This window comes from Erithacus rubecula (genome assembly GCF_903797595.1).
Source record: "Erithacus rubecula genome assembly, chromosome: 16".
Classification (NCBI taxonomy): Eukaryota; Metazoa; Chordata; class Aves; order Passeriformes; family Muscicapidae; genus Erithacus; species Erithacus rubecula.
The window spans coordinates 13,470,609-13,494,477 of NC_136668.1; the positions used below are offsets into that span (position 1 = coordinate 13,470,609).

At 47.3% G+C, this 23,869-nt stretch overlaps 3 protein-coding genes across 5 annotated transcripts in view; 1 reads left to right on the forward strand and 2 right to left on the reverse strand.

The window, feature by feature from the left end:
- MED7 (mediator complex subunit 7) overlaps positions 1 to 23,869 on the reverse strand; it is a 145,810-nt gene that overhangs the window by 89,956 nt on the left and 31,985 nt on the right. The window lies entirely within an intron of this gene.
- On the forward strand, positions 1,795 to 11,945 carry NIPAL4 (NIPA like domain containing 4). Of its 2 annotated transcripts, XM_079319958.1 has the most exons (7): positions 1,800 to 1,999; positions 3,981 to 4,229; positions 7,057 to 7,113; positions 8,072 to 8,162; positions 9,244 to 9,404; positions 9,501 to 10,084; positions 10,511 to 11,945. In XM_079319958.1, the coding sequence occupies exons 1-7, from the start codon at positions 1,963 to 1,965 to the stop codon at positions 10,520 to 10,522; spliced, it is 1,191 nt and encodes a 396-aa protein (XP_079176084.1). In that variant the 5' UTR covers positions 1,800 to 1,962; the 3' UTR covers positions 10,523 to 11,945. The 2 variants fall into 2 exon arrangements, with proteins under 2 accessions (XP_079176083.1, XP_079176084.1); XM_079319957.1 differs by lacking the exon at positions 10,511 to 11,945 and having other exon boundaries at positions 1,795 to 1,999; positions 9,501 to 10,120.
- The window catches only part of ADAM19 (ADAM metallopeptidase domain 19), a 31,952-nt gene continuing 19,332 nt past the window's right edge, over positions 11,250 to 23,869 (reverse strand). For both annotated transcript variants that reach the window (XM_079319953.1, XM_079319954.1), the window contains 13 exons: positions 23,720 to 23,859; positions 22,443 to 22,620; positions 21,549 to 21,638; positions 20,193 to 20,388; positions 19,844 to 19,952; positions 19,151 to 19,343; positions 18,533 to 18,613; positions 17,707 to 17,815; positions 17,480 to 17,615; positions 17,208 to 17,274; positions 16,112 to 16,288; positions 14,646 to 14,792; positions 11,250 to 13,955 (listed from right to left, as the gene is read on the reverse strand). In XM_079319953.1, coding sequence (XP_079176079.1) covers positions 13,887 to 13,955; positions 14,646 to 14,792; positions 16,112 to 16,288; positions 17,208 to 17,274; positions 17,480 to 17,615; positions 17,707 to 17,815; positions 18,533 to 18,613; positions 19,151 to 19,343; positions 19,844 to 19,952; positions 20,193 to 20,388; positions 21,549 to 21,638; positions 22,443 to 22,620; positions 23,720 to 23,859 — 1,692 coding nt within the window. In that variant the 3' untranslated portion in view covers positions 11,250 to 13,886. The remainder of the gene's footprint in view (positions 13,956 to 14,645; positions 14,793 to 16,111; positions 16,289 to 17,207; positions 17,275 to 17,479; positions 17,616 to 17,706; positions 17,816 to 18,532; positions 18,614 to 19,150; positions 19,344 to 19,843; positions 19,953 to 20,192; positions 20,389 to 21,548; positions 21,639 to 22,442; positions 22,621 to 23,719; positions 23,860 to 23,869) is intronic.

Sequence of the window (23,869 nt, forward strand, 5' to 3'; positions counted from 1 at the left end):
CACCTCTGTGCACAGTGGGCACAGATGTCAACAACACCCATCTGAAAAAGCTTGGAAATTGTTTTGGACACAGTTTAACTGCCAACAACCAGACCACAATTAGTCCTCCCCAGCTATGTGCAGGGAGTTGGAAAAAGTCCAGCAAAGGGGAGAGTTTCCAAGGACCAGAATGAACAGGCAGAGCAGCCTGTGAGGGGACAGGGGATATGAATTCCCCCACCAGCACAGGCAGTCAGCACTGCACACACAGCAAATACTTCTCCCACTTCACCATCACACTGGTATTCTACAACCAGCCCTGTATTCACACATTGCATGAATTGCTCCTAACCAGCATCAGCCAGTAAATTTACTAAGCAGAGGCCAAATTCCACCATCACTGTCTTGCCCAGGGTCTTGTCCCTTTTGTGCATAATAAATAACAGCAGCAGAAGTTGCTCCCAGAACATTGATAAATTAGCCCGTTTCATTTCCTACTTCAAAACCTGCTGCCATATGATTTGGATTGATTATCAAGTGCCCTGTAATGAAGGGGAGGACGTGGGATTTGGCTGGCACAGTCTCTCCCAGGCAGTGACCCACAGGACTGTGATGGATGAACAGACTTGATTAAAATCAAATGACTCACAAAGCACTTGAGCATTACATTTGCTGGAGAAAACAGTTGCTGGGAGATAGGATCAGGCACTGAATGAAGGAGTCATGAGGTATTAGCAATGCTGCAGCCTGATGATCTAAGGGCAATTGCTGTAGTAACAGGCAATTTATTTTATGGGGGGAAAAAAAAGGCAATTTTTCAGACATGTTCAGATCCTGCAAGTCTTATATCTTTATATTGCCTTATGACAGGGACCCTTTCTACATATAAATGTGGGCTTGCTGAAGCAAAGCTTTTGTTTCACTATTGGTTTTACTTATCTCTGTTGACCTACAGCAGAACGTGGCTAATGGCAATGAAAGGACTTTTCTATCAGCAATAGTGTACACACAGCCAAAACTGAGCACAAATGCAGGAAGGGGAGGCAGAGGAGGATGGGGATGAAGGCAAAACAAGGGAGGTCAGCAGAGGAGGATGGGGATGAAGGCAAAACTGATGTGCCACAGACTCTGTCACATTCACCAGAATCAGCAAGGGAGGCTTTGGCTGTCCTGGGAGGGGGAGCTGATGGAGATTCCTCTTTAGCCTGAAGAAACCAAGTGATCTCAGTTGTACTTCACATGGCTTCTCCTCCAGACCTTTCTCAATCTTTGTGGTCCTCCTTTGGATGGTCCTTAACAACTTGATATCCTTCATATATTGTTCAGCCCAAAAGGCTGGAAAATACCTCTAAACTCGAGTCCAGCTATTAACCTGACATTGCCACTAACATTTCTCTGGCTTACCTTTAGTTTCTATTTCCACCACAACTGTGTCCAGCCCCGGGCTTTGTACAACCCCTCAGCACACACCAGGCTCCTCTAACCCTGGGCTCACACATTTGCTGCCCCAGCGCCTTCTCCAGCCTCTGCAGCAAGGAAAAAACCCTCCAGAGAAATGCCTGCGGCAGAGCCCGGATCTGTGCGAGGGGGAGAACCTGCGGAGATGCCACCGGGAAGGTGGAGACGGGGATGGGGACACGGGCTGGGAGGATGGGGAGAAGGGTTGGGAGGATGGGGAGAAGGGTTGGGAGGATGGAGACAAGGATTGGGAGGATGGGGACAAGGGTTGGGATGATGGGGAGAAGGACCAGGAGGATGGAGACAAGGACTGGGAGGATGGGAACACGGGCCAGGAGGATGGGGACACGGGCTGGGGATGCGGGGCTGGCCCGGGGCACCGTGCAAGGCTCGCCCGGGCACAGCCGGCGCTCGCAGCCCTGCGAGGGCTGTCCCGGCCCGGGGGAGGAGCGGGGCGGGCTCAGGTGTGCCCGGCCCTGCCCTGCCTCGGCCCGGGATGCGCCGAGCGGCCGCAAAGCGAGGGCGATGGAGCCGCTGGAGACCAACAGCAGCTGCAGCAACGGTGGGTGCAGGAGCGGGACAGCGGGACCGGCCGGAGAGCCGGGAGCCGAGCGGGACTGGAGCGGGACAGGAGAGGGACAGGAGAGGGACAGGAGCGGGACAGGAGAGGGACAGGAGCGGGGCAGGAGAGGGACAGGAGCGGGACAGGAGCGGGACAGGAGCGGGACAGGAGCGGGGCAGGAGAGGGACAGGAGCGGGACAGGAGCGGGACAGGAGCGGGACAGGAGAGGGACAGGAGCGGGACAGGAGCGGGACAGGAGAGGGACAGGAGCGGGACAGGAGCGGGGCAGGAGCGGGACAGGAGAGGGACAGGAGAGGGACAGGAGAGGGACAGGAGCGGGACAGGAGCGGGACAGGAGAGGGACAGAGAGGGGCAGGAGCGGGACAGGAGAGGGACAGGAGCGGGACATGTCTGGGACAGATCCGGGACAGGAGAGGGGCAGGAGCGGGACATGTCTGGGACAGGTCCGGGACAGGTCCGGCTCCGAGCCCGCCGCATCCCCGGCATCATCCCCCCGGCTTTGGGGCTGTCTCTGTCACTGCTCTGCTTGGGGCTTTTTCCTGCCTTTTTGCGGGTTCTGTTCCTTTTTCTGAAGTCTGTATAGGAATGGGGAAACTTGAGCAGCCAGCACCACGCTCTGCTAGCCCTGGAGTGCACAGAGGAGGCAGGAGTTGGGTTTTTTCCTTTAAGGATTACTTAATTCAGTCGGTAATCACCTCATCCCACTGCCTTATGCTTGTTCCCGAAGCACCTTGTGGAGATTTTCACCCAGCCGAGGAGACAAGTTCCCCCCCTTATTCCCCAGGAAATATTTCCACGACCAAAATAGTTTTCCTAGTAGGAAAAAAAAAAAGTTTTATTAAGGAACCCTTGGAAACTCATCTAGAAAGTCACTGGTATTTTTTCCTTTAGAAAAACCTTTATAGCCGGTTCAGATCCAAAGCCTCAGCTGTGTGTGCTGGAGCCAGGGATTGCAGCTGGGTAAGATCTAAGCCAGGCTCCTGGTTCAGGAAAAATGTGGGGCCCATGCCCAGGCTCCTGACACTGCTGGGAGCAGCTCAGCCATTCCATACTCTGCCTGCAGAGACACAAATACTTGCTCTATAATTCCTATGTGAGTTCAGGGGGGAAAAAAAAATTAAGTCTTACTACAAAGAGGCTTTTGTACTCCACCTGGCTGCTCTGTTCCTCATGGTCACAGCCACACCGTCTTTACTACATTTAGAGTAAAGATTGCAATAAAAGATGTGCTGGGTGTGGTAGGAGTGTCAGGGGAAGAAGAAACTCAGCAGTTTTCCCACCCCCACACAGCAACATGCCTTGGCCAGAGCCACAGGGCTGCTCTGGTGTTAGCAGCAGAACCTGTGCCTGCTCCCAGTCCTTCCATACTGGCAGGACTGGGTTTGCCTTGGGAGCACTCAGACACTCTGCACAGAGGCAGAATAAAACCATTACACACTAGAGGAAATTAATTGTCTGAGATGGAACTGATGTTGTTTTATGACACAGCTCAGCACAACAGATGCACAGTTACAGTGTTGGCATCACTCCACATTAAACCCAAAGTTACAATTGCAGATGAGCTGGCAGGTGTGAGGATTAGCTGGCTGGAAAGCACCAAAGCTTTGGATCAACAGGGTTAAGTGTTGATAAGGCCTAATTCAACCCCATAACATTGGAGTTTGGTGGATATGCTCTGGCATATATATATTTGGAAATTCAAATTATATTTTAGAGATCCTTGTGGCCTGCCAGCTCAGTATGTAGACTTCAAGAGATGCTTGAACTGCAGGCCATAAATCTGTCAGACAACACCCTGCCATTTCCACATGTGAGTAAAGAGGTGTCCTGAGCTTTGGAGATGTTTGTGTGTTGTTAGGGTGACAGCAGGGGTGGCTGTGCAGGGGAACACCTGAATGAACCCAGGGGTGTAGGGGCACTGCTGAAAGTCATGTCAGTAATTTGCTGTTTTATCTCCAAGGGTCTCTGATCACCCTTTCCTGCCTTTCCCACCGGGTGGTGTGCCAAGTGATCAGCAGTGCTGTCCCATCTGACCCTGTCCACGACAATGGGACTTCAGACAGCTCCTGGATAACTCGGCTGGAAAACAATTATGGATTCTACATTGGCCTGGGCTTGGCTGTCTTCTCCAGCTTCCTCATCGGGAGCAGCGTCATCCTCAAGAAGAAGGGGCTGCTCCGGCTGGTGGAGAAGGGAGGCACCAGGGCAGGTCAGGCTTTCCTGGGGGCAGGAGAGGGAGGCACCACCTGTTCCTAGGACTGCACACACAAATTTCAGCACTCCTGAGGCAAGGGAACCCCTCTGGGTACAGTCAGTCTCCCATCAGCAATGTAAATAAGAGTTTTTGTGGATGCATCTTTGTGTGTGAGATCCAGACAGCAGTGCTGTGTGGGAGCTGAGGAGCTGATTTACAGGCCTGGCATTAGAAAGGAGTTAATTTACAGTCTCTGTATTGAAAAGGAGTTAATTTAGAGTCCTGTCCTGGAAAAGCTCAGCTAGAAACAGCATTCTCCTGCCTGGCACCACAAATAGTGAGAGCTATGTCCTGTGAGATCTGAGTGCCCCCACAGAGCAATGCATGCCCATCACTCAGGAATGTGAGAGGCCAGGAGGAAGCAGAGTGCTACAAGCTCTTTGAAATGAGTCCTTTTGCACAAAGCCACAGCTCAGAGCCGTGCCCCAGCCCGGGGCAGGGCAGCACAGCCCTGACCCCTCTTACTCTTGGTGACACCAGGCAGCTTTGCCACAGGTCACCGAGATGAGGATGCAGGGATTCAGGAGCTGCGTGTGGATCAGGGATTCAGGAGCTGTGTGTGGATCAGGGTTTGCAGGAGCTGTGTGTGGATCAGGGATTGCAGGAGCTGTGTGTGGATCAGGGATTCAGGAGCTGTGTGAATCAGGGATTCAGGAGCTGTGTGTGGATCAGGGATTCAGGAGTTGTGTGTGATGCAGGGATTGCAGGAGCTGTGTGGATCAGGGATTCAGGAGCTGTGTGTGATGCAGGGATTCAGGAGCTATGCGTGATGCAGGGATTCAGGAGCTGTGTGGATCCGGGATTCAGGAGCTGTGTGAATCAGGGATTGAGGAGCTGTGTGATGCAGGGATTGCAGGAGCTGTGTGTGGATCAGGGACTGCAGGAGCTGTGTGATGCAGGGATTCAGGAGCTGTGTGATGCAGGGATTCAGGAGCTGTGTGTGGATCAGGGATTGCAGGAGCTGTGTGTGATGCAGGGATTGCAGGACCTGTGTGATGCAGGGATTGCAGGAGCTGTGTGGATCAGGGATTCAGGAGCTGTGTGTGATGCAGGGATTCAGGAGCTGTGTGTGAATCAGGGATTCAGGAGCTGTGTGGATCAGGGATTGCAGGAGCTGTGTGTGATGCAGGGATTCAGGAGCTGTGTGTGGATCAGGGTTTGCAGGAGCTGTGTGTGGATCAGGGATTGCAGGAGCTGTGTGTGATGCAGGGATTCAGGAGCTGTGTGAATCAGGGATTCAGGAGCTGTGTGGATCAGGGATTGCAGGAGCTGTGTGTGATGCAGGGATTCAGGAGCTGTGTGAATCAGGGATTCAGGAGCTGTGTGGATCAGGGATTCAGGAGCTGTGTGTGATGCAGGGATTCAGGAGCTGTGTGTGGATCAGGGATTGCAGGAGCTGTGTGTGATGCAGGGATTCAGGAGCTGTGTGTGATGCAGGGATTGCAGGAGCTGTGTGTGGATCAGGGATTCAGGAGCTGTGTGTGATGCAGGACAGGCTGGCTCTGTGGGAACTCTGTGGTTTCAGAAGGGCTCCTTTGGAGCTGTGTTGCACAACAACCTGCAGATAACTTTCCTCTAGCACCAGGCTCCCAGGGCAAGGTGTGTGTTTATGTGTACACACACACACACACACATGTATATTTATCTCTATATATGGATGGGCAGTGGTGGAGCAGCACTGCCTAGAGCAGAATTGCACTGTGGAATTGGACCCATCCCATCAGCATTGCAAACATGCTCCAGCATCAGGGTAAGTTCTACCTGGCTGCTGACCTACTTGCACAACTGCAAAACAGAGCAATGATAATTAAAATACTGCTGCTTCCCAGTTCTGGCCTAGGAACGGTTATTAAATAATCTTTCAGAGTAAAAATCACCATCCCCATTTTACTCTGTGCCCATTTGGAATGCTGAAGTGTCTGTCCAGAGACAGCAGCAAAGCTGCCAACAGCAGCTGAGCCCCTGGGCAGTCTCAGGCCCATCTCCATCCTCTGTCACTGGGCTGGCCCCATGCAGCTGCTGAACACAGATGGGTTTGCTTTTTGACATTATGTTTGCACAATGAAACACCAGTATTGCTTCAACTGAGGATGTCTCTTTCCTCCTTCCCTCCATGAGCCCTTCCCACAGCAGAGCCAACTGAGTAAAACAAGAGCAAATCCCTCCCTATTTTTCAGAATGTTTAACATTCTGAAAGGAATTAGAGATTAATGACAGAAAATTGTAGCTGACAAAAAGAGTTCTTGGGAAAAACCCAGACCAAGCAAAAAGACCCTAAAACAAATAAACCAGCAATTTCTGAGGAATACCAGAGCATAACATTTGAACTTCAGCATTTATGGAGTTGTTGAGAAAACAGAAGAGACTGACCTCTAGCAGAAGATTTTCCCTGTGTCCTGAAGTCTTCCTGCTCAACTCTTCATTGCCCCTTGCTCTGTAATCTCAGTGTCAGTGTTACCCCTGCTAAGTGAGCACATCACATTTTTCCAAGGCAAGCCAAACACTGCTATTAATGACAGCTCCAGTCAAGTCAGATTTATCAAAAACATGGGCTCTCCCTGACCCAGCAAAATCAGGGTTCATCATGTCATCAGGCTCAAGCTCCTTATGTCCAACAGCCTGTGGGTTAGGACCAGAATTGGATTAGCTCCCACACAGTCCATTCTCCCCTGTTCTTTGTCACACTCTTCCCCTTGCAATTTATCCCTCTCCAAAGGGACATTCTCATCTCTTGCTCTGAAAAATATGGTTGTTAACTCCTGCATGTGCTTTTCTTCCCCAGGAGATGGAGGCCATGGCTACCTAAAGGACTGGCTCTGGTGGGCTGGCTTGTTAACCAGTAAGTAGGAGCTGTTTCTGTGTTTGCAGCTTTTCCAGGCTCTGTCCTTGTGAATAAACTGAGCATCGTGCTTAAAGCCTGTTTTCTGTTTGAGTTCCCCCATCCTCAGCAGAGGTTCCTCAGGGAGAGGAGAGGCAGTGATCCATGCAGGATCTCCCTCTCTATCCTCCTGCAGGACTGGCAGGACCTGCTGGCTCAGTTTTACCTGATCAAAAGCACGAAAAGCCAGGCTTTAATAGGGCAGCTGGCAGGGCTGCCTGTGTGCCAGGCACTGGGCAAACAGCCTCCCTGAGTGCCTGGGGGCTCTGGGAAGGTTTCCTACTGCAGCACAGGGAGATAACAAAGAGGTGTTGGCAGCCCCACCTTCCTTGTAAAAAACTTGCTTTCCCTTAAAACAAGATTAAAGCCTTTATTTCCTGCTGCAGCACTACAGTACCTGCTGAAATTGAACTCGAAGCTGCACGGAGAGCAGCAGATTTTACAGCAGGGTGTTTCAGAGTTTCTTTTCTGACTCTCACGGTGGCAGCTGCAGCCCAAGGTGCCCCAGAGCCACAGGTGCTGTGACCCAGCACAGCCCTGTGCCCAGGGACAGGGACAGCCAGGGAGGGACACCCCAGCCCGGGGCACGGGGTGGAGGGGACAGGCACTGGGGGCCCCACTGCTGCCCCCTCCTCCCTGGCTGGGCTGGGGGTTCCTGAGCCCACCTGGGGCAGCCCTGACCTGGCCAAGCCCTGGCACCCCCAGCCCTGCCCATGGAGGGGTTCCCTTCTCCAGGGGTGCCTCTTTTAATTTGGAATAGAATTTTCACCCACTGTCTGCCCCTGTTTAGCAGCAGAGTGAAACTCCCAGCATAAAGCCCACTCTCTGAGTGACATCTTGCTGGTTTGCAAACCCCCAAGAGAAAACACAGAAAGTTCTCTGTAACTCACTGGTGTTTATTTTTCTTGTGTTTGTCTAGTGGGTGGAGGGGAAGCTGCCAACTTCGCTGCCTATGCCTTTGCTCCTGCAACTATTGTCACGCCTCTGGGGGCTCTGAGTGTGCTCATAAGGTGATTTTTGTGTCCATAATTTGCAATTTGCCTTTTGTTTGCCTGTTTGACTTGAAAAAATAGACTTGAAGGGATACTAATATGATTTATTCTGCCCAAGGAAAAAAAAGTCTCAGTGTTTTCCAAAAAATACTTTTAAGAGTTGTTGTCCTTTTGGGGGATAATTTGGGAACCATTGAATTAAGTAGCTTGCCCTTCTGGAAATGCTGGATGTGAAGAGGGTTAAATTATTGCAAATATCTGCATTACTTCATTCCTTATTCCAGCTCTTTAACCATTCAGGATTGGTGGGGTTTTAATGTTTGTTTGTTTTGTTTCATTTTGTTTTTGTAATCAAGAGTACTAAAAATTTAAAAGGGTCAAGAACACCAGGCTTGTTTTCAAGCCTGTCTTTTATGTTATAAGCTTTTAGGGTCCTTGTCATGTCGTTGGCTCTTCCCAAAAGGGCTGAAACCCTATTTAATTTCTTCATTTTTAAATAGGAGATTTCTACCAAAGTACAAGGCTTTGGCTACTTAATGTTTTTTATAAAGGCTGTATTATGAAATACATAAGCAAACTAAGAGTTAGAACTGCTCTGGTGTCTTGCCCCAGATTTTTTTTGGACAACAACTAGATATTTTTGCAGATATATCTGTAGCCCCAGTACTTTCAGAGTTTCTCTGAAGTTTCTTAATAGTTCTGATGATTTAGTTAAAATCAACATTTTTTTGTTGTTAGGTTCAGGTGTTTTCTGTGTTACACTGGCCCTTAAAGTAATTTTCTTCAGCACTAGAAGCTTCATGATGCCCAGCAGCTCCTGAATGATTCTGCCAAATGATTCTGAAAAAGTATTTCTGAGTATGTGCTAAAACATTCAGCATTTTTGCACCTTGCTGACACAAGAGCTGTGATGTACAGGTCACACCTGCACCCCTGTGATAGATGCCATGTGATTGTGTGTTAACCCACTGGAATCCAACTAATTTACCCCAAAACTGTGTCCTTGTATGACATGGAAGCCTTCTTAAGTTTCTCAGAGCTGCTGTTCCTTCTTTAACAGAGCGCCAAGCACCGGCTGATGTTTTTCTGTCCCATGCAGTGCCATTCTGTCCTCGTATCTGCTTGGAGAAAGGCTCAACCTGCTGGGGAAGCTGGGCTGCCTGCTGAGCCTGGTGGGCAGCACAGTGATGGTCATCCACGCCCCAGAGGACGAGGAGGTCACCACTCTGGAGGAAATGACCTCCAAGCTGAAGGAGCCGGGTACGCAGCCCGCCCGTTCTCCCTCTCGGGGCTGGGCAGTGCAAACCTCTGCCCGTGCCCATGCTGGAGCTTTGAGTTCATCTCTCCCCACTGCAGGTTTCCTGGCTTATGCTGCCATCCTCCTGGCTCTCTGCCTCCTCCTGATCTTCTACCTCGCCCCCCGTTACGGGCAGAGCAACATCCTGGTGTACCTCACCATCTGCTCTGTCATCGGCGCCTTCTCCGTGTCCTCCGTCAAGGGCTTGGGAATTGCCATCAAGGGCTTCTTTGCTGGCCAGCCTGTGCTGCAGCACCCCCTGACCTGGATCCTGGTCATCACGCTGGTGGCATCCATCACCACTCAGATCAACTACCTCAACAAGTCTCTAGACATTTTCAACACCTCTTTGGTGTTCCCCATCTACTACGTGCTGTTCACCACCATCGTCATCACCACTTCCATCATCCTCTTTAAGGAGTGGGTCACCATGACCGTGGTTGACATCATTGGGACAGTCTGTGGCTTCCTCACCATCATCTTGGGGGTGTTTTTACTCCATGCTTTCAAAGACTTGGATGTCAGTTTAGGGAATTTGCCCCAAGTCCTTCAGAACGAGCAGCCGGTGCCGGTGACCAGAGATGACAAGAACATCCTGATAGAGGTGGACAACTCCAGCATTGCCCCAGAGGATAAACCCAAAGTATTCATGCTCTACTCTTAGGGTGTAACATGCAGGGAACTGGAGGTTGGGTGGGTGATGTCAATATTCTGCGTGCCAGGGGAAAATTTTAAAAAGGAAAAGCAGAAAATGTAACAAACGGTGTCTTTTCCAAAGTCAAATCGTTTTCCAGGCTTTTGAAAGTATCTCTGTCGTGGTGTGGCAGCAAGGGTTGTGTTTAATCCTCTCTAGGCCCTAATGCATGCAGCCACTGGAAACAAAAATCCTCCAGAAATATGATAGTGCTGAAACAAAGCTCCTCTCAGAGGCCCCTTCCCATCTCTTATTCTTGGCACAGCTGCTGTTTACCCTTCACTCCTTCCCCCGGGTGGCCAGTGATGTCTTTGTTTCCAGCCCTTGATGGATCATTGATTAGTGGTTTTTTGTCTTTTTTTGTTTCCTTTCTAGACACTTGCATGAACTCTAAATACACACCAGCTCTCAAGAGGAGGTGAGAGACAAGGACTGACCGGTGCTATTCAGACTCTGCTCATCCATGTTTAATCACTTGCTCTGCTAATAAGGGGACAAGAATCTTGGTGAATGTGGGCCAAACATGGTGAATTTTGCAATAGCTGCTCACTCAGCCTCACTGGCAGGACTCAAGCCATCAAGTATTTTTTTTTTAAGTATCTTTTCCAGCTTTTGTTTTTTTGCGAGGCGCAGGAGTTTCCCTGAAGCAGTGTTAATTATTTTTACGGGAGTTTTGTTTGGTTGTTTTTTGTTTTTTCCTGAGCAGCTCTGGTGCCCAGGGCTTGGTGAAGTTGCTGGGCTTGACCCAGACCCCACTTGAGGAAGGGCAGGGGAGCTCTGGCAGGATAAACCCCATGTCACAAGAAACTCTGCCATTGTCTCCAAAATTTCTTGTGACAATTTTTTCAGTCTGAAAGACCAAGTGGCTGTAAATAGTAGGTATTTTTTTCCTCAGGGAATATCTTGACCTTGGAAAACCCCCCAAATTCTTTGAGCCCCATGAGGTGTCCTGCTGTCCTCTGAGATTCTCACCTGATTATACCTGGCTGTGAGCATCACTGAGCAAATACAATGTGGGGCTTTGAGAGAGAGGACAATGCAATCTCCTATTTTAATAACATTTCAGTGCTATCTTTTTGGAATGTGAAAAGGGAAATAAAGGTTTTTTTCAAAATAAAAAAAAAAATAAGGTGCAGGTGGATCTGAAAGTTTTTCATTATTTCATCTTTTTAGTGTAGCCCTAAAGGATAAAGAGGCTGAGGGACAGCTGAGAAGAACAGAAAGCATCTGGAGCAGAGTGAAACAGCAGCGACCTCCTTTGGTGGCAGAAAATAATCCAAGTACTCACTCCAGCTTTGGCATCCTAATCAGTGTGATGCTTTGTGCATTCTATTTTAGGAAATGGCTGTAAATGGGACTCATCTTTCTTCATTCTGGAAGTGCATTTCAGAAAAGCAATCCTGCCATCCCTGCAGAAATGCCATGTAGAAAATGAAGATTTGAACTGAGGTGATGAAATAATAGACAGTGAAACAGTATTTGGTAATAACAACCAACAAATTTTATTAAAACTAGGCAAAAGGCACAATGAATTGTATTCTTCAAGTATTTGCATAGATGCATAGAGAGCATTATTGTAAACCATTAACATGTGGACATGGGAGAAAGTGAGATGTATTTTGTTATAAGTTCTCCCAAGTAATATTATCTTTCCAAAAAATCAGGTTTTACCATCTTTTACTCCTCCTGCAGTTCTCCTGGTCTCATTCACTCAACTTGCACACATTGAAAATTTAAAAAGGACTCACTTAAAACTACCTTTTGGAGATTTTTGTGATATTCCAGCAATAAAGTTTTCTATTAGAGTTTGGGCAGGTCCAGTTGTTCTCTGAGCATTTTTTGAAACCTTGATCCCATGCTCACATGAAAATAATTTTAGTGATCTTAGTGGCCATTTGCTGAAGATCAGGGCTTGGAGCAGAAGTGCTGCTGCCCTCAGCAAGGGCTCAGATGTGAGATCAAGTTCTTGTGGTTGAATCAGCAATTACAGTGTATGTACAGTCCTGCTGCATTGTACCTGCCATTACATACCAGAAAACAACAACTTTGAATACACATTTCTATATGTAATATAGCCCAGCTATCAAAAAAAAGACAAAGATTAGAAAGCTGTTGTATTTTTCTTGCCCTCCCTTATTTCAGAAAGAAGTTTTTTGGGTTGGTTTGTTTTCCAGGCACAGAGAAGGTAAGAAAAGGTCCAAAATTAGTAAAATAAGGAATAATCTGTGAGAATTTCAAGACACACCATGTGAACTGTTTCCTTGTGGAGAAAGAGGTAGTAAAGTTGTGAAAACTAATGTAACCTAAGTCATCCTACAGATACATTACTACATATAACTACGATTTTAATGAGTTGGTAGGGTTTATCTGGGATTTCTTTAATGAGCAGATCTTAGGGAAAGAGAACCAGCAAACAAGATTCATTTTCTTTATGCCAATAAAAGAGTTTTGCACATGTGGAGCAGCAGTTTATGCTCTTTGAGGATTTGTCCATAATGAATCATACACAAGAGGTCTGTTGTAACCACAACTCCAGATTTCCCTGTGTTCTCCTAGGAAATAACTTCAAGGAAAAAAAAATCTGGCATAACAAGAGCTCTTATTTAAAATCCTGAGGAAAAAAGAAAACCCCACATACAAAAGCCAAACTATTAGACGAAGAAAAAACTAAATTCATAAGGGAGGGTCCTCAGGGTCAGAACCATCAGCTGCTTAAAGTGCACACAGACAGCTCTCTCCATCCATGGCCTGGAGGAAAAACCTGGAGTGAGAGAGCTGCCCTACAAAAGCACCATATGTTGTGTTGATGTTTTGGCTGTTTCACCACCTGGGCATTGCTCAGGTAGGTTTCTCACTGGTTTGGGGGGCAGGCAGCCCATGCTGAGATGCAGCTCAGCACAGAGCAAAGCCTGAGCAGACACTTGCAGAAGCATCTCCTGCCCTTGGTACCGTGCTGCAGAGGGTCTCAGCACTGCCTGCTGCTGAGATCCTGCTGCCCTTTTGCCCTGGGTCTGGCCAGAGCTGCCCTGTCGTACCTTGGGTGTGTCCTGATGACATGGGTGGGAGCTCATGGGCCACGCTGGGGCTGCTTTTGGGATTTCCAGCACCAGGGAAGACAGGCAAGTGCTGGAGGACAGAAGGGTTGCACTGCTCTGCTGAAGAGGGTTGTATGGGGAAAACAATTAAATAAAAAATAACCCCTTATGCTAAAGCTGACCAAAATCCACAGTGGCCACACAAATTATATTTCCAAAGTTGGCTCCCTCTTGGGGCTCCACGTGCCACCCCCTGTAAACAGAGAATAAACTGAAGAATGTTATCACCAGCTGCCTTCTGCTCTCCCCAGAGGCAGTGGGGTCTGTATAGCACCAATATCCTGCAGCTGCATGGGGGTGCTGAGCAAGCCAGCAGGGCTCACATGAAAGCCCATCAAGGCCAGCACCTGCACTCACAGCTTGTTCCCCCTGGTAACACTTAAATAACTGATTAAAAACATGTGAAACCCCCATCACCCCATCCCTGCTCTGGATATTGCACAACAATATTTAAATACCGTATAAACAAGTCATCCCTACGTGGAAAAGGCAGAGAGGGTCCAGCTGAGCCTGGCTTGTACCTGGGGCACCCCTGGCTGCAGCCTGGTGAGCACAGAGGCAGCAGGGCTGGGGCAGTGAAGGAGTGAGTGTGGTTTTGGGTGATGAAGGACACCCAGTGCCCTCTGAATGCCAGAGCCAAACAGGAACAGGCTGCTTCAGGAGTGCCCACGGCAGCCTGGCTGTCCCACTTTCAAGTTGGTCACTGCTCCAGCTGTCCAGGCATTCTGGTGAGATGGAAAAAGGAGAAAAGAAGAGGAGTGAGCACTGATGGAAGAACAAGCCCTGTCCTCTCCTGGAGCTGATGTCTGCATTCACAACCCAATGCATCACATGGGAACTCTCCCACAAGGAGTTTCCTGCAGTTTTCTCCATTTTCCACAGCTGGCCTCCAGTATATTGCAGGCTGGAGGCACAATTGTGCTGGTGGAGATGTTTTGTGTTAAAGGGCTCAGTTTGCAGAGCACTGAGCTCAGTGTCCAGAAGTCCCCCATTAAGTGCCTGCATTCAGAATGACTTTTGTGAAGCACTCCCTGCAGACAAAGCATCTCCTTAGCCACAGCTAGAGAGGCTGGAAAGAATTTTTGTACTTTACTGGGATCTTCAAGTCTTGTGTAAATCTTCATGTTTTGCTGCTCTTTACTAACATTTCTGGGTCACACAGCCCTTGACCCCATTGCTCTGCCCCACTCACACAAATGCTTGCCTAAGGAAGAGTTCAGGGATGTAGAGAACTGAAATTGCTGTTTTGCTCAACTCAATAAATTCTTGATATAAAACAGGTAAAACCAGAGACCCCTGCAATAAAGGTGACCAACCCACAGCCTGTCTGTCTCCACCCACCTGGGCTGTGCACAAAGGTGTTTTGCAGGCTGATAATCCCTTTGGAGTGTTTTTATTCCCCTCTCAGTGCCTACCTCTGCCACAGGCTGGAGGTGTCCTGGGGCTCTGGGGTGCCCAGGAGGCAGGGGGACAGCAGGGCTGCTCCCCTGCCAGCCTCTGGATCTGGATGGGATGGGATTTGCTGGCAGAGCTCTCTGGGGTGGCCGGGGCCTTGAAATATCCTATGGAAGAAAGAAATGGTTTTGAATTTAAGCTTTGGAAGTAATAGCAACCTGTGTTCCAGACCCTTTTTAATCAGCCACGTTACCTGATGCACTAGAAGCAAGTTCCACACACATACACTCACTCTTTGTTTGCCTATACAGTGCCTGTAAACACTATATCTGTGCATGTTCTTGTGCCCATACAAACACACACAGACCCACTAGCAGTTATTATTTGTTTGTGCACACAGCTGTCCCTAATAGGATGCTCAGAGCATTATATTTTCCATTCCTCTAATGAATTTCAGGGGAAAGCATGTCTCAGGGGGAGAAGTTCCCCCCACAAGAACCAATTGCCTGTTGTTGCTCAGGCTCTGTGCTAAGCTGCTGCCTTACAGGTGTTGATTTAACAAACACAGCTGCACTCACAACTTGGAGAGCACCCAAAACCCCTGCAGTCTCCTCAGACTGTGCATAAATGCAATGCTTGATGGCTTGGGGGTCTATTGCTCTCTAAGGATCTTGCCCTGTGACTCCAGGAAGGACAAGGCAGACTAAATTCCACTAACTGCCAGGTCCAAAGAGCAAGAGAGCAAATCTGGCAGATGCTGCAAACATCTAGGAAGGACACTGCAACTAGCAAAAAATGACATTATTTATTTCCCCTGTGTTATTTCTCCAACTCCTGGCTCTTCACTAACCCAGAAACAGCAAGAATCCTTGTGGAAATCCTATGAAAAGTGTTCCATCTCATAAGGCTGACTGAGATAGAGAGATTGGATGTGTTGGGGAGGGAACACAAAGGAGATCATGGGGAACTTGTCAACAAGCAGCTGGGAAGGATATCCATTCCTTATTGACAACACTCAGCTTCCTGCTTTTGTTTTAGTTTTCTTTCCTGCTGAAGTGCTGGCTGTTCACAGGAACAATGGAGCTAGAAACAAACCCCATTAACCAAGATTTTGCTGCATATGATTTGTTTTCCTCTACATCCTTCAGAGAGAGGGAGCCAGCCTCCTGCTACCTGCTGTAACTGGGCCCTTTGCTTCTTTGAGGGCTCCAACATAATAACATTATTTTACAAAATGAGTTTAAGTCAGTCTGAGTGGCTTACCATCTTTCCAATAAGAATGTTGGCTCCACAGCAAGTTTAGAACAGAGCTTCCAGCAAAAGAAATAAATCATTCCTTCTAACCCTCAAAATAACCTCATGGAGAGGATGCTCACATAAGAGGGGTCAGCTTGGTTCAAGACTAACATCTCCCCCAGGGTGAAAAGCTTCACCAGAACAAACCTCCCAGCAAACAGCCCTAGAGGACAACAGCAGGACCCCATACCTGAGGGGCTGGAGGTTTGGGAGCAGGAGGGGCTGGCCTGCTGGGGGGTGTCCTCCTGGGAATGTCCTTGGGAAGTGCTGGTCCCACGCTGCAGCTGGGGGGCTGCTGCCTGCTCCCCTGCAGCCCTGGAGCTTGCTGAGAAGGGGCTTTGGGGGGGATCTCAGGGAAGCCAATCACCTGTGCAAAAGAGCCACAAATCCTCATGTATTTCTGCTGGAGTCAGTGAGCCAGGAGTCTCCCTGAGTTTTTCAGGGAGAGATCAGAGTGCAAGAATTTAATTAAAGCCTTTAAATAGATTGAAGTATATTAAGCCACTCACACATAAAATAAAAGTTTAAGTTTTAGTATAAATTTAAGTTCTAGGATAAGTAAGTTTTAGTATGAGCTCTAATGCTTTTAGTAAGTAAAAGGTTTAAATGCCAAAGTGCAAACTCTAATAAAGGTTAATAAACATACTAATGTTTACAGAGAAAGCTCCAGGAACATAGTTTTAGACAGTGCTTAAATATAACAGAACTATAATAAGAATATTGCTTACATTTTTCAGATAAAACAAGATAGGTCATGTATGTACTTAATACATAACCTAGTGTGTTAAGAAACTAGAATTTTAATAAGTTAAAAAGTAATAGTCCAAGTTTGCATCTTAAGTAGTAAGGAAATCCTATATAAAAGTATGTATTGAGGAGAGCTGGTGCCTTTCTACCATTACTTTTCTATTTTGCTTTTGCTCACTGCCATCATCAACACCCAAAAAATAAATAAAAGCTTCCACAACAGCATTGGCCCCACCAGGACTTCCAATAGCAGCTTTTGCTTCTGTCTAGAACTTCATACCAAGACTTAACATAAACTTTAATGTCTGTAACTGTGCCTTTTAAAGCTGATGTGTTTCTGCAATAAATAACATTTTAACAACTATTAGCTGCTTTATTCATTTAAAAATAACCTGACAAAGTTGGTGCCTGGAGCACCAAAAGTCTAACCTCAGTCATTTCCACTTCACTTGGGAGGTGACCCTGTAAATGGAAACCTCATCCACAGGCTGGGGCAGCTGCATCCCTGCCCTGCAGGTGGGAGGTGACCCTGCCCTTACCTTCCTCTGCTGCTGGGGTGTTCTCAGCTTGAAGGCAGGGTTTGCATGCCCAGCTCCAGAGGTGTCACTGACAATGAGAAAAAGAAAAGTGTTAATGTCTTGGTGTGTCTTCTCCTTTGTTTTCCTGTATTTACTCTTTTGTCTTCACTGGGAAGCAAATAGTGACTACACCAACAAATCAATTCAATGAAAATCCTCACAGCATTTGTTGAGTCTCTTGTGTCCTGGAAGGAGGGGGGACAAGCAGACAAGGCACAGCACTGACAACTTACCTGAACTGAGGTGTCTTCTTCAGAGAGCAGAGGCTAAATTTACTCCAGCATTTCAGATAATAGAATAAAAACAAGATTCCTGTGAGGAGGAGAAAGGGAGCCAGGATTGCCAGAGCTATCACCACCGCTGAAGAGCCTGAGGACAGGAAAGCAGAGTCTGTTAAATGGAAAACTCAACCAACTCAAGTCCTTCTGAAGGGTCCCTGCACAGAGCTGGTTCCTCTCACCTTCAGGCAGAGGGGGACCACTGTCCAAGCTCCCTCCTGTCCCCTCCTTGTTGCAGAAGGGGGGAGCCCAGCCCTGGTGGCAGTGGCAGTTCTTGTTGTTGTTGCACACCTGGAGTGGGAAGATTCAGAGACTGAAGTGGAAGCTGCTAAGCAACCCACAAGTGAAAACAAATTTGCTGAATTTAACACTACAGGAGAGACTCCAGTAGGAGCTGAGTGACTGGAAACTTTTCTTCAGGGAGTGGAAGTGCCTTTCATTTCCTCAGAAATTCCCCATTTCTCCAAAAGACAAGGGCTCTTCAGCTGAAGTGTCAATAACCCAAATTCAGCAGAAAAGCAGAATTTAGAAATGCTTTTCCCTTATCTCTAAGCTGAAGGACATGAGCTTTCCCTTTTATCAAGATTTCTTATTTTTTAGGCCTAAGAACTTGACCATTGGTATTTGTTTTTTCTTTCCATCCCCTGGGGGCTTTATCCTGAAGCAATTTGGGATAAACTGCCCTAAATGTTACTTTTTGCTATGTTTTTTATTTAGTAAGTCTGATAGTTTTATTCAATCTAAACTGAGCCCAGGATATTTTTCTTTAAGATTATTCCTCGTTTTTCATTTATTGCAATCCCAACAGACTGCCTTAAATCCTATATCAGGGGACATTCATGGACCAGAAAATGCATCAAACAGGAAAGAAACATGCAAATTAACAGCCAAGAAGCCAAAATCCAGAGCAAACCTAAGGAATATACCAGAACTGATACAAGCAGCCACAGAAGAATGGAAGCCCATCCTGTTTCAGCCTGGGATGGGGATGAAAAAGAAGACACTTACTCCATGCCCATGGCACTTCTTGCTGCAGCTCTCATAATCAAAGATGATGGACATGTTCTGGCAGCGCCCCTCAAAGCAAACCTGCACAGAAAGCAACCAAAAACTCAGAGTTAGCTCTTTGAGTTATCTACCATGTCACTGCCCTGTGCTGTTTTGTCATTTACAGGTCCCAGACACCTTGGAAATACAACTAATTAACTCCCTGGGCAGAATAACAGGAAATGAAGTTTAACCTGGTTCCCAAGCAAGCAATTAATCGCTGCTCTAAATCCCAGTCAGTGTGAATCAGAGAGAAGTGAGAGCAACAGGCAACAGCCTGGCCATGCCCACATGGCAAGTCCCTGAAGGAGTTGTCACAGGTCTTGGTTTCCAACTGTGCCTCATCTTTAGTGAGACAACTTCAACCAGCTAGAAAATCCCAGATTTAGCCCTGAACTTCATCTGGAAGACAAAGTCTTTGGAGAAGTGATGGAAGGGCACACACCAAAACCTCTAAGGAATAATTTTTCTAACACCTACAGAAATCTCCTAGACAAAAAATTTAATAACTTGATAACCACAAAGCAGATTCTGGATGGGAAAGAGATACTCTGAAGCTCCCCCAAGGCTTGTACCTACATGGTGGCTCCCACACTTTGTTCCTGTCAGCACCAAGCCAGGGTCCAGCATCTCCTTCTCCTCGCTGTCAGGTCTGTACACGTGGGTGCCCCTGCAGCGCTGCCTGTTCACCGTGGTGTCTATGGCCACTGCATTGGGCTGCAGGGGCTTGAAAGCAGAGCTCTGGCACTGGATCTTCCCACATTTAGCATCTCTGGTTTCAAAGGAAAGGCTAAAGTGATTATTCCTGGCTTGCTGAAAGGTTTGCAGGCATGAGCTCTAAATGGAAATCAAAGCAGCAGTGTTGAGTCATTGCTAAATGAGCAGGCACGTCCCAAGAATTATCCCAAGCAGTAGTGTCTGCTGGATAGTGGTACCACCCCACAGTCCTCATGGATGGCCAACCTCAACAAAATCAGAAGTAAGAATAAAAACTTGTGTCTCAGTTAGAAAGCTACATTTATCTTAGAGATTAAAAAGAAAAAATCCCCCCTTTTCTGTTGCTTTGGAAGAATATCTACTAGATGTTTGAAAATGCTGAACTGAAAGCTTCAGCTGTAAAGGCTCCAAGCCCCACAAGGATGCAGCTGGTTTCCCAAGAGGCAGAGGGAGGGAGTGAACCAATGCATGGATCAGTTTTATCTCCTGGCCCATAATTTTGTAACATGTAAAAGCATCTCCAGTGAGCAACTCTGCTGCCACTGTGCCTTGTACCTCATCTCACACTTCCTGTAATTGCCGTAGATGTCTTTGCCACAGTTGCCGTAGATGTCTCCAGCAGCATTGACCTTCTCAAAGCAGGCATCTGGGGCTGGCTGTGCTCCTGCAGGGAACAGACCCACGTGGCTGCTTCATCTCACCCAGCTAACCACTCACTGGTGCTGTTTCTGGAATGGTTGGAGCAAGGGGCATTTTTTTTGCTGCCTCCTCCATGTGAGTAAGGGAGGAGAAAAGGCTCCTCAGGCTGACACAGGATGGAAGGGACTCCTGCCTTGCACAGGGTGAGGAGCAGCAGGATTTGCTGGCTGAAAGGACAGAGTGTTTTGCTGCAGGCAGTGCTTACCAGGCCCCCAGAGCTGCACACACTGGTCCCTGTAGGTGAGGCACATGCCACTGTAGCAGTAAGCCCTTCCTCCATCACAGGGAGCCCCATCCATCTGGTAGGAGTTGAGGGGGCAGAACGGAGACTCGCCAGTGCAAAATTCTGGGAGGTCACAGAGTCCTGAGCTGTCCCTGCAGGGAGTTCCTGGAGACATCAGCTAAAAAGAATGGGAAAAACCCAGAATTATTGGCTCATCAGTGGTTTCATGTCTGTAGATAAGGCAGAACCTTGTATGTGTCACTTTGTCCTCCTTGTCTAAAGATTTTTGAGGTCAGCAGTGACTGATGCCTCTGGGACTTCATTAGCTGGGTGAAATGTGAATAAAATTAGTGACTGGACCCCTTCCCCAAGAAGAGATGAGATCATGGACAGAATGTAAGGCTGCCAGACCTCATGGGGACACTGATCCACCTCACTCTACCCTTGGGTAGGATCCAATTTACCTGAACCATTTCTGACAGGTATTTGTGTAATCTGTTCTCAAAACCCTCCCTGGCTGGGAAGTTTGTTTCTGTGTTTGCCTATCATTTCTGCTGGAAACATTTTCCTGATGCATAACTTATGTCTCCCTTGCTTATGAGTTTACTCAGTTCATTCTTCTCTTGTGCACCACACATGTGGAGAACAAAGGGCATTCACAGTGACATCTGGGAGGTTGTTCCAAGTAAGCCCAGGTGGATTTCTGGAAATTGTTTTCCCCATGCTCAGGATAGGTCAGAAAGAGCATGAAGTCAATGTGCAAACATAAAGATGAACTTAAGAGCAATGCTTGACCATGTTCGTTTTTTGAGTTAATTTGTTGTCAAATTTGAGATCTTTGGCTCTAAAACCAGAAACACATTTTAACCAGTCACTGTAAGGAAAGCTGAGATTTAAAATTATGCTCTTTGCTAGCAGTTCTTCAGTAAACCCCTGAGCTAAAGGAGTTCAGCTGCAGCCCAGAGAGAGTTCAGAGCAAACAGCCTAATCCCTGGAGGAAGTGCTTGTTCCAAGAGCTCTGTCTAGATTTCTTCTAGAGCCAATGGAGAGAAATATCAGCTCTGATTTGTCCCTCAGTGTTTAAGAGAGGCAGTGAGACTTCACTCCAGCAGCATTCACAGTTCATCTTAAGATATCACAGGAGTCAATTTAATCAACCACAAGAAATGGCCCCACTAGTTTGATTACACTCTTGGCTGTTGCACCTAAAGGAAAATCAAACCAGGGAGGAGTTAAACTCCATGTTTGGCTGTGTTTTCTCTTCTTCTCCCCTAGTTTTCAGCCTCACACTTGCACCCTGTTATTCCCTTTGCTCTTAGGAAAACCCAGAGATCCCACCTTGCACTGATGGCAGCAGCTGCCATGGGCACACTCAGCATCAGGTTTCAGGGAGCAGGTCCTGGGCTCACAGCAGGGGTTCCTGCAGTCCTGGAAGACAGAGAGATGCAGCAGAGCTCACAGGGCACATCTGAGGCTGGCACTGCTCTTCTGACACCCAGTGAATCTCACACCAACACCCTCCACCCACGTTATCTCAGCAGGAGCTGAATGCCAGCACTGCACAGCCACCCCTGATGGGATACAGATGTTGTGCTTGCCACATCTGGACAGTCTGGGCTGCTGCTCCAGCCCCCTTTTCTCTTAGGAGGGAAAGGATGGATTTGCAGAAGTGAGATGCAGTGCTGAGAGAAGTCCTGTCCTTAACAGCAGTGGAGCCATGGGTAAAGTGAAATTATATATGAAACTGCAACATTTGGAAGATTTTTTTTCTTTGGAAGGGTTGTTAAGCATTGGGATGGTCTGGCAGGGAGTGGTGGGGTCACCATCCCTGGAGGTATTCAAGAAATGACTGGATGTGGAATTCAGTCCTGTGGTTCAGCTGACAAGGTGGTGATGGCTCACAGGCTGGACTTGATGATCTTGGAGTTTCTTTCCAACTTAAATGAATCTGTGATGCTCTGACCTAAAATCACTTTTTCACCTCTTTTTAAATGAAGTTTTAATCACCTCTGTTCAGCCCTGGACCACCTGAGTTCTGGGGTGGATTGTGCCACATGCTGTGAAGTCAGATGTAATATTTTAGAACCCTGATTTACATTTACATACAGGGAAGATATTTTTGTTTCCTGCACAAAGAAAGTTGATTACAGATCACATAACCGTACTTTCAAAATACATAATAAAAAATGTGTCCCACTAAACTCCAAATAGTTGGATCAGAACAAATTTTACCTCCACCTCTCCACAGTCACACTCCTCCCCCTCTTCCAAGTAGCCATTTCCACATTTCCCTCCACCATACATTCTCTTGGTGTCTGGCATGTTGGAGAGACACATCCCTCCACCAGATTGCAGATACTTCTCCAGCTCCTGTCTGTTGCACTGGTTGAACACCTTGGGAAAAGGGTGCCTGGATATGGACAGGGTAGAAGAACATGAAATGGTTTAGAGAACAAAAAAAAGGAGCACATGCAAATCCTGACAAGTGCCAAAGGACACAGCCCTCCCCTGAAATTCTTAGAGTTATGCTAAAGCAGGTTGTGATTTTCTGTGCCTGCCCTATACCTGAAGACAAGGTGAGACTGCACTGCAAGATGGTTTAATAATATAATTGCCTTACAGAATAAACTTTATAGAACCAAAATATGTTGAGTTACATCTGACTGTGATTGCTGACAGGCATGGCTGTTCTCTCCTCCTCAATGCTGGAGCTGTGGCTTATCCCTAACTCATTGAACAAGTCTGAGAATCCAGAACTTGGCTGTAAATAACTGCCTGTGAGCCTAACTGCTAAAAATAATATTATTTTTTCCTATGTACCACCTTATTGTGAAGAATGTGAATATTGTTTATGATAATTATTAATTTCTACAACAAATGAATTAACAGCTACAATGCCTGTGCACTCCATGTTTTGTTGTGCATGTGTGTGGATGCTGTGTGCTCCACTTGCACGCCACTGTGCCTTCACTTCTCACCCAAATGGTTTTGGAGGAAATGATGACAAAAGAAGATGCCTCTGAAAATATCTGTTCAAACAGAGGAAGGCTTGAGAAAATGGTTAATGTGGCTTAAAGTGTCTGGCATGTTTCGTGACTGCATTGTAGAAATTTTTCACGTTTCCTCATCCAAAATCAAATTTTGAATTCCTCTGGGCTTCTAGAGCCACTTCTGCTTCCCTTTTCTCTCAAAGACTTATTTTCTGTCAAAAATGAGCTCTCAGAAACCAAGGAGTATTCTTAAGAAAAGGGAACAGGAAAATTTTCCTTTCACCTGCAGCTCAGTGCTTCACTTTTAAATGCTGCCATTCAGGAATCAGTTCCTTGGGAACTAGCAAATTGCTATTTCTCCATGACCCAGGGTTTGTCCAGCAATTTTTTGCCTATAAACACTCTCCAGCAGGCAGAAACAAACCCACTTTCACTCCCCATTTCTCATTCTTACTCCACCAAGGCTCTTGCAGCCCAGCCCTTTGCATTCCTCTCTGAGCCCTTGCAAGGTGAGCTCACCCAGTTGCAGAAGCCATGATGCAGCCCCCATCTGCTGCAGGGGTGGTACAGCAGCCAGCAGAGTCGTGATTCATGCCAAAATTGTGTCCTATCTCGTGGGCAATGGTGGCAGCAACACCAATGGCATTGTCAGAGTGGTCCTGTGCAAGG

Coding starts and splice junctions, on each gene's coding strand:
- NIPAL4 (XM_079319957.1), top strand. CDS start 1,963: ATGGAGCCGCTGGAGACCAACAGCAGCTGCAGCAACG. Junction 4,230..7,056: donor GAAGGGAGGCACCAGGGCAG/GTCAGGCTTTCC, acceptor TTTCTTCCCCAG/GAGATGGAGGCCATGGCTAC. Junction 7,114..8,071: donor GTGGGCTGGCTTGTTAACCA/GTAAGTAGGAGC, acceptor GTGTTTGTCTAG/TGGGTGGAGGGGAAGCTGCC.